Source organism: Stegastes partitus, unplaced genomic scaffold (assembly GCF_000690725.1).
Source record: "Stegastes partitus isolate 25-593 unplaced genomic scaffold, Stegastes_partitus-1.0.2 Scaffold157, whole genome shotgun sequence".
Classification (NCBI taxonomy): domain Eukaryota; kingdom Metazoa; phylum Chordata; class Actinopteri; family Pomacentridae; genus Stegastes; species Stegastes partitus.
Window position 1 is genome coordinate 448,339 of NW_007577888.1, and position 9,436 is coordinate 457,774.

The 9,436-nt window shown below is 41.6% G+C and overlaps 1 protein-coding gene across 1 annotated transcript in view; it reads right to left on the reverse strand.

Annotated features, from left to right (window-relative positions):
• Window positions 1-7,195, reverse strand: part of il12rb1 (interleukin 12 receptor subunit beta 1) — a 13,598-nt gene extending 6,403 nt beyond the window's left edge. Inside the window, exons 1-10 of the mRNA XM_008279391.1 lie at window positions 7,046-7,195; window positions 6,275-6,398; window positions 3,768-3,919; window positions 3,542-3,684; window positions 3,426-3,459; window positions 2,422-2,544; window positions 1,930-2,006; window positions 989-1,217; window positions 713-853; window positions 433-531 (exon numbers count right to left, since the gene is read on the reverse strand). Of these exons, the coding sequence (XP_008277613.1) occupies window positions 433-531; window positions 713-853; window positions 989-1,217; window positions 1,930-2,006; window positions 2,422-2,544; window positions 3,426-3,459; window positions 3,542-3,684; window positions 3,768-3,919; window positions 6,275-6,398; window positions 7,046-7,118 (1,195 nt within the window). The 5' untranslated portion in view covers window positions 7,119-7,195. The remainder of the gene's footprint in view (window positions 1-432; window positions 532-712; window positions 854-988; window positions 1,218-1,929; window positions 2,007-2,421; window positions 2,545-3,425; window positions 3,460-3,541; window positions 3,685-3,767; window positions 3,920-6,274; window positions 6,399-7,045) is intronic.
• Between the last annotated feature and the right edge of the window lie 2,241 nt (window positions 7,196-9,436).

Here is a 9,436-nt window from a genome sequence, read left to right on the forward strand (position 1 = left end):
AAAAAAAACGACCCCACAGTGAGTAAAAATGCCCGGGAACTCCTTGGGGTTTAGAGGTTTAAGAAGAGCTGCTTATTGGACGGAATCATTACTGACAAAGAAAGACTGAGATCCCTGAAGAAGAAACACGTCATTTTCTGTTAGTGCACATGGAAGACTTTCGGCTTTCATTTTTGAAAAACAAACAAAAAACAAAAATCCGGAATCAGCCATTTCAACAATTTAGCATTTGAGTCGATGTGGATGTGACCAAACCATGTAGCTGCTGTCGTATTCAGAATTTTTGTTCATCAGTGCAGGCTTTTCCGACCAGCCCTGGGGGGAAGTTAAACGCGTGTAACCGTACAGTGTGGAGGACTTGCTGCAGGTGAACTCAGTCTGCGGTGACCCTGTGCGTTTTTGCACATAAGCATTTCCTGTGAAAACACTTACCGCCCTCTTTTTGATAAAAGAGACACATTTTAACTGTCTGTGGTTTCCCATCGTCACATCTGTGTTCAAAGTACAGGTAGCGGATGTAGTCCTTAATGTCTGCAACAGAAACAGAAGCGTGTTTACTTCATAAGGGTCACATAAAAATTACGTAATAGTAAAAAAAAACATCTTGGTACTTGTTATAAAGTCGTCAATGAACTTTAGTGAAAACACAAGATTAAGTTTGGGCAAAAAAAAAAAAAAACAACAACGTAAAAGCACTTCATATGCAACTTACTGGTTTTTATTTTCGCCCTTTCCTTTTTAGCCGTCCTTCCTGACAACGTTATCACATTTGTTGGCCTTGAATCTTGCAGTTCGTACCACTCGAGGCAAGTGCCCCTCTTCAGCTTTTCATTCACCAACGTTTTGTCGCAAACTGCCAGAGAGAAAAGAAATAAAAGCCTTTGTGCTCTACTTTAGGATAAACCTGCATGAGATGGCACACTCAACCACACACACACACACACACACACACACACACAAACACACACACACACACACACAAGCCTACTTTGTAAATCCGCCACAGGTTTGGTCGGTACTTGTATGTTTGCTTGAGGAGAAGAACCTGCGGCATTTTTGGCGAAAACAGAGATGTTGACAGCCGAGTAGGACACATAAATTGTGGATTTGTTCCTGTCGATGGGATGTTTCTTCCTCTCACAAGGACATCCCTGAGAAGTCTGCGTGTCACTCAGGGTGTACGTCACTCCTCCGACTGCTGCTGCATGTGGCGTCGGCTGAAGAGCAGAAGAGAGCTCAAGTTTAGACCATGGAGCGAGCAAAATGAAATAAACCCGAAAGGAAAACAACGCTCTACAACCTCCAGCTTGACTGACCCTAACAGAGGGTCCTGAAGGCAACAACAGACACAGCCTCTGAGCTATTTGCAGCACTTAAGTGTGCCTTCATGTAAGGGCAGGAAGTAGGCCAGAGTGCTGCAATTTGCAAAATGCCAACACACACACCTACCCTCACTTCTACGAACATTTGAAATGCCACGCAGAGCAAAACATACCCTTCAACTCAGCTCAGTATCGCTCATCTGCAGCAAAAAAAAATCATCATCTAGTTGTCCTCATGATAAGATTACACGTTGCCCATATAGACTTTAATAACTTGAAAGAACATTCCCTGAAAGTGTGATGCTTATTTTGTTCACGCAGGAATTAAATGAACTACTAACAAATGCATCGTAAGTGTGGATGACTGCAACAATTTAGTCCTTCTAATTACGTTTTTAGAATAAAAAAAGTTCCCATTCACGACAACAACTCTCTGAATAGTACTTTTTATGGGACAAATTTGTGTTTCCTCTTTTTTTTTCAGCACATTATGGCAGAACATGGGTCGGCGTGTAGCAGAGAAAAGGAAAATCTTTATGTTGCTCTAATCTACAGTCGACCTAAATGTGCGTTTTGTTCCGGTGTTGCTCTGCCGTCGCTGACTTACCGGCCAAGTGAGCGTCACTATTCGGGTGCCGTTTACAGGCCTTATCTTCATGGTGACTTTAGGTTCATGTTCAAGTTCTGAAGTGAAAAAACAACAAAAACAACAAAAAACACAAAATGTTTAAGAGCAGAAAACAACTAAACATGCTCTAATGAAGCTGCATGAGTTCAGTTTGCCTTCTTCAAAGAGGAATCTGTACATATGAGGAGTTCAGATGCCATCAATGTAAAATAATGCAATATTTTCCTTAACATCTGGATTTATGGTTCCTGTGTGAGAGAAGAAGGAGAATCTGCAGGTACACTTGTTGCAGTGTCAGTGACCTTTCTTACTGTATACGGCAGTTTTACACAATTACACATTTTATTTTCATGTCTGATTAAAATGAGAACGTCTGCTTAATTACCTAAAAGGTAATAATTATTTTTTAATTTAGGTAATTAAACCATGAAAGCTATGATCAGTCTGTTTAATTAGATAACATCAGCTCACCTGCAGGAGCGATGACGACCGCGGACCAGTCGCTCCACAGCGGGTTCTGGGCCTCGGTGGACTGGTGTCTGATCTGAACCTCGTAAGCTGAATGCTTCAGGAGATTCCCAACAACGGTCCGGTCTGATCAGACAGAAAGCAAGTTTCTGTTATTTGGTGTTTTCTCTTAAACTTTGAACAAATTCCATCCATTATCTATACACCGCTTAATCCTCACTAGGGTCACGGGGGGCTGGAGTCTATCCCAGCTGACTCAGGGTGAAGGCAGGGGACACCTGGACAGGTTTCCAGTCTATCACAGGGCTACACTTAGAGACAGACAACCAAGCACACTCACATTCACACCTACGGACAATTTAGAATCACCAATAAACCTCAACATGTTTTTGGACTGTGTGGGAGGAAGCTGGAGAACCCGGAGAGAACCCACACTGCACGGGGAGAACATGGAGACTCCACACAGAAAGATCCCAGTGCCCCCACCAGGACACGAACCAGCGACCTTCTTGCTGCGAGACAACAGTGCTACCAACTGCGCCACCTTGCAGCCCTATTCGGGAACATATGGTTCTATTTAGAGTCAAATAAATGTTAAAGTAGGGCAGCCTTTAGGACGTTGCTACCTTGCAATTGATGGTTCACTGCAGTATTGCTGTGTGTAGTGTCCTCGACTTGTCAATGAGCTCCACCTCACGTCCGGATTAAATAAACGTATGTTACGTATGAAACCCCAGAAGTCTGAATCAGTGGTTTTGAGACTGTCCTGGGTACACTGCAGTTTCACAGCAGAAATGCTTAGCCATGGGCACTGACAGCCTCTTTGCTCATAGATTTTCACCGAAAGGCGTCTTTAATACATTCATGGATAAAACATATAAAAATGTGGTCTTTCAGTGGTTCTTAGATCCACAAGCAGCACTAAACAACTTTATATCTCACAGTAAGCATGAAACAACGGTAAATGATCATCTCATTGAAAAGACATTAGATATCGGTGTACTCACAATTCAAAGCCTCGTTGGTGGTGTTTGTTATTCTCTGTAACAGATATAAGGTTAAATGATCAGCAGCATGAAATAAATCAATTACATACAATAGACCCAGTGACAGGAAGCCTTACTTTTTCCCATGGGTCCGTGGGGTGTTTATATTGCCGGAACCAGACCTCTGCTTGAGCTGGATGTGTCTTTACAGCCCGCCAGCGTAAGATGAGGTTGTTTTTCATCCAGGACACTGAAATGTTTTGTGGTGTTTCATATTTAACTGTTGAGAAGAAGCAGAACCATCAGTGGAATTATCTCACCAGCTTAATAAGAAACTGTGCTGTCAGTTTGTTACTCCAGTACCTGTGTCCTCCAGCACAACAGACCTCTTGGGCGATGCGCAGAAGGAGTTTCCTACGTGAGCTTCCAACCAAATATCGACAGGACGAGTTTGTATCAGCTCCTCCTCAAGTATCTTGGTCCAGTTCCTCTTGAAGTTTCCAAATTTTGCTCCGCTATGGAGAAAAATATACATGTATGAATGCAGTGAAAGCATCAGAGACAGAAAACATCTCACAGTTCTTCAGCATTGACCTGATGTGTATTTAATGTCTAGTTTCACCCATTTGTTTCCTGCTTTAAGATTATTTGAATTAGGGGTGTGCATCTCTACCTTAAGAGGCGATCCGATACGAATCCAGATACATGGGTTACAATACGATTCACTAACGGTACATTTTAATACGTTACGATGCGATTCGATGCAATGCACACAGACAGACTGTTGCTGTGTTAAATATGAGAACATATTAACATTAACCCCTTCAGTATGTTGCAATCCATAAACTTTACAAACTGAGAACATTCAACGTGGCCTCAGTTTGTTCTGATGCGTTTTGTCAAACCAAACTGATGTTGTGCTGCGTGTTGTTGTGGTGGGAGGCTGCTGTGTGTGTTTCAGTGAACAAACCCGAGTTCAGCTTCAAGTTCTGATCTGTATCTCTGACACTGAATGCACACACTAACACACAACACAACACAAGCTGCTTCTATGTTGTGGGTTTTGCTCGGTCAGACAATAATAGATTTTGTGTGTTGTTACTAAACAGACTGTGACTGTGTCAAGTTGTGACTATCACCGGTTGATCTGGCGTGTTTCCTGAACAACCATCAGGTGTTAAACACCTGACAGAATAGAAAAGATCAATAGGAATGAAAAGGGATCCTAATCGAGCTGATCGGTGGCACAATGTGTAGAACTCGTGTTTTTCACCGAACTTGAAAAATATGTATTTTTTATTTTGGTCAGCACGTCTCGTTTTGCTGTCTGTAGATGATACCGACATGGATATGGACTTTATTAACGAGTGATGTTTGTGTTTTTCAGCGAGGTCTTCTTCATGTCGTCTCTTAATCTTCACAGAGTTTGGTCAGGACCAATCTGTGAACGGAACATCTGGAGCGTAAATAGAGCAAACATCACCAGTTAATCTGGAACACCGGTGCTGTCGGCCATGCTGTTGTGTTGTTGTTGCTAACAAACACGTTACGCGAACACTACTCTCGTAATATGTCACAGCGGGAGTCTCACGAGACTGGAGCGGCCATATTTAGTATCAGAGCTCCAATTAACAGATTCATAACTTTACAACCGGACATCGACGCTCCACAGTAGATATAGATCGATCCAGAGGCCCGCCAATCGATGTGTTCATATTGTTTAAGTTAAAATCGATTTCTGGTTCATATCGGTGAATCTTTAAACCCTTAATTATAATAATAGGTGCCCTTCTGCAAAATAGCCTGACATACTCTCTTGCTGAGTGGCAACTGAGATGGTTAGCATCAGTATAATATCTGTATCTGAATGTCCACCAACAGGCAGGGCTTGCTTAACTTAACCTAGCTTAGCATAGGGATCGAACAGCTAGCTGAAGGAAACGGTGTGAAATACTGAGGCCTAAGTTCAGGAAATACTTTAATATCTCATCATCTAAATACAATGTCATTTAAGGCACATGGAGTGTATATAAAAGATGTACATACAAGTCTATACGAAAATGATCCGATGTTTCACCTGATCTATTCCCTAAAGCAAACATTTACTTATGGGTTTATGGTCTCAATCACACATTTCAAGACTTTGTGAATACAGCATGATGTTTTGTTCGCAAATTATAGTCCAATTTAGAGTAAAATGGATGATAAAGAAGGGTATGTTTTAGGGCGGCTCCTCAATTGATGGGAAATTAACGACCAAATCACCATGCATAGTGTCATCAGGTTCTCAGTCAGAGCGACCACTTACGTGTTACGTCTGGTATCAAAAAACCAAGATGGTGACAGTCGAATTCCAAAGTCAAGGCTTTGAAACAGTTGTCCACAACCCAACTGGTGACATTACAATGGCTACATCCATCTTTTTTTATTCAGCGTTTGATTTGACCTGATAAATTCATCATCTACGTCTTGTCTTTGTCGTAATAAAGTGAAGGTATACGGGTTTTAGTATATTTTTGATCCAGTGGCCCAATGCCGCTTCATAAGCAAATTATTTTGGAGATATCCTCTTCAATTAAACATTAAGAAGATTATCAAGAGGGACGTCATGACAGCTCCCCCGAAGTGAAGCCAAAATGACATGTTTCCACCCCTCTGGTCACTACGACACTCGCAGCGAGCAGAGGGGTAGAAACATGGTGTTGAGATCTTGATAATTGCTTATTGTGTAGCCAGCCAGAAAATGATGCATGGAGCATCGATGACACCTTAATATGCAGTCTATAGGGGACTGATGTATGGTGCTTCTTGGCTATTAGAGGTGAGCACATTTACAAAGTACAAACGGAAACCTTTATGACAACGCTTACTCGATGTAAAGGTCAAACGTCACGTCGCTCTCGTTGGTGTTCAGGCTCCATTCACATGTGTAAACACTCTCATCAGCAGTTCGTCTGAAGCACTGAGGACTGGAGGGAACCTCACATGCTGACCCTTTGGAGAAACACAACAAATTATCCCATTTAATTGTTCATATTAACACATTGATCATTGATCAGTTTTTGATCACGCTGACCCTTGAACTGACTTCAACTGGAAACATTGCCTGTTTGAACACAACGTTGTGGTGCAGGCTTCATGAACGATGCTTCTAAACAAGCACCTATAGTACGCGGTTCCAGAAATACACATAGACATTTACAGCAGCCAAAAACAGCCTCAGCTTTACATCCAAAGCACACAACAAACTCATTTTCCTTTTCTCCACATGCTTCAGTTCTTTAGCTCATTCTGAAAAGGCTGGAGATTGGCACAAACTCCAAAATGACTTACAAGTTTCGTTGTACTTCTGCACAATGACAATAAAGTCTCTTTTTTTTTTATCTTTAAATACTAGAAATACAGACGCTTCAGTAAGGCTGCACAGAGCAGAGCAGAGCGGATGTCTTCTGCTCGTGGAAACCACAAAATGCTGATAAGCTCACCAACATTTTGCGGCTGACAATTGACTTTTACAGAATTGTCACTTTTGAATATTTGATTTGCATTGTGTTCTGATAGAACGAGATTAGAGCCAAAATAAAGAAAAATAAAGAAAAAGGTAAATTTTAGAGTAGGGTTTTGTTTATGTGCATATTTACCGTTGCTGATTGCTGTGAGGAACATAAACAAAACATATCCGTGTAGTGAGCTCCAGCACCTAAAGGTTTCCATGAGGTAGAGTGGAAAGACGGGAAGGACGAGTGTGATAGTCCATGTAGTCGACCTGCCTTCATGCAACGCTTCTGTCTTTCTCAGAAATGTTGCAGTTTCTTGGCTTTCATTTCATGTGAGTTGCAGCAAAAACCACAAACAGGCGGGGGGAGGTTGTGCTCGTCACATTGTCAAACAGACACAACAGCAGCTCTCTGTATGACTCCGTGAAGTCACTTGTTGATCTATTTTTTTTTTTTTTTGTGCTCATTTCCCTACAACTGTTTTTTGTTCTCTTCAGGTTCGCCATCAAAGAAAAACGGAAGGATATTCTGGAAACTACAGCAGCAGAGGACAGAAACCTACGTCTGGCGTTCATGCGTCATTTCTGAGTGAGCCGAGGGCAGGTTGATGCTATTTGCAGAGACGTCAGTCAATGAGTTTGAAAGAGTGGGAAACTTTCACCAAGCTTTTCTGAATTTTGAACATTTCAAGCCACTTAACTGAAATGAACATTTTTTTGTCTTCAGCTTGCTTGGTGTTTGACTTTATCAGCCAAAAGAGTAAGTCTGTTAGGTTTCCATATTTTATCAGTACCACCAAATCCAACAGAAACCCGCACAGCAACAGCGTAGTTCTGAACACTAATAATACATCAATAATAAAGATACTCAGTCATTTTCCCCAAACTGTTGGGCACTGTAATCCACAACAAACATTACTTAAACAAGAATAAACTGTGACTATTTTAAGCAGCGGATTAATACACATTTTGTGCTTTAGTGACTATTTTTCGCTGGATGTTTCGTGTGTAATCCTGCTGTGAGCATATTCATTGTTATCTGTAAACCTGTTGCCCAGTACAGTGCTGTGTCTCGTTGACGTGTGTTTAATAGAAGCCTATCAGTCTTAGGTGTCAAACTCTGGCCCGCGGGCCAATTTTAGCCCACCACATCATTTTATGTGGCCCGCAAGAGATGTGTGTTTCCTAATCTGATAAATTAATTAGATTTACCTGATGTAATCTGACATAATGGTATAACAACACAGCAGTGTGCCCACACAGGGCTCCAGACTGCAACAAAAATGTTCCCATATGTGATCATTTTTAAGCGTGTGCGAGCTAAAGTATCACGTGGTCTCATGGTGCGAGTGAACGATGATCTGATCTGGTTCCTCCAGTCAGCACAGGTAGCTGCTGCACCAGTTACTGTGGTGGGAAATAGTCATATTTCTTCCTCATTGACTCAGTCGCTCTCTGCCTGACGGTAAAACAGTCAGTTTCGCTGTTACCGTGTTCCAATGATAAAAGGATATATGGCCGATTATGTTGAAGCACACACACACACACACACACACACACACACACACGCACACACACAGCGAGGTGAGAGAGGGAGAGGTCCGACACACCTGATGATAACAGTGTTCAGGTGCAGACAGACAGAGCTCGACTGAGTCAGTTAGGAAGAAAAAGTAGCCCCACATTCAATGTGGAAGATTCAAGTTTTAACAGCAATTACAGCTCTGACTCTATAAACATGATGGCCAGTGGTCTGGACATTTAAAATGTGCTCCGCACGTAGAAAAGTCAGTTCATAAAAAAACTCTGCTAATAGAAAACTTCTCAACTTGGGCAAATTAGTGTAGAACGTGTTTTCCACTGTTTTCCAACTAATGTTTGGTCGCTCACCTGTTAGAGGAAAATCATTACAACATAACTGAGTTATGCAAAGACAACTATTCATCAGCTGCATGGTGCATTAATAGCTGTGGCGGTGCTGAACCAATGACATATGGGGTGGGGGACCAAATGATTAGCTGGTGTGACCAACAAGAAAGTTGCTACCATTGGAAAAGTTAGTCTGGAGCCCTGCTGCATATATTTCACTTTTGGATAAAGGCACGCACAATATTTGTACATACAATAAATAATAATCAAATGCAAAGACAACTATTTATCAACATGTTAAGGAGTTGTTACATTTATACATTCACGACAGTCACACACAATTACAACTGGTCCTTTGAGGGCAAACATAATGCTTATGTGGCCTGGGATGAAAATGAGTTTGACACCTCTGCTATAAGTGAATCTAAGAGGGAGAATAGATGAGTATTTACAGCCTCCTGCCTTGGCTCTAATGTAGAAGTGGCTAAAATCTGCAAATAGCAACACAATAGTTACACAATGAATTCCTTTTTGACATCAAAAGTAAAGCTTCATGAAGCTGCACCAGTGACACGTCTGTGCTGCTGCAGCGCAAGAAGTTGATTTATTTATTTCTGCAAACTAACTTAACTGCCTGTTTATGCAAGAGATTTTTTTTCTTAGCCTT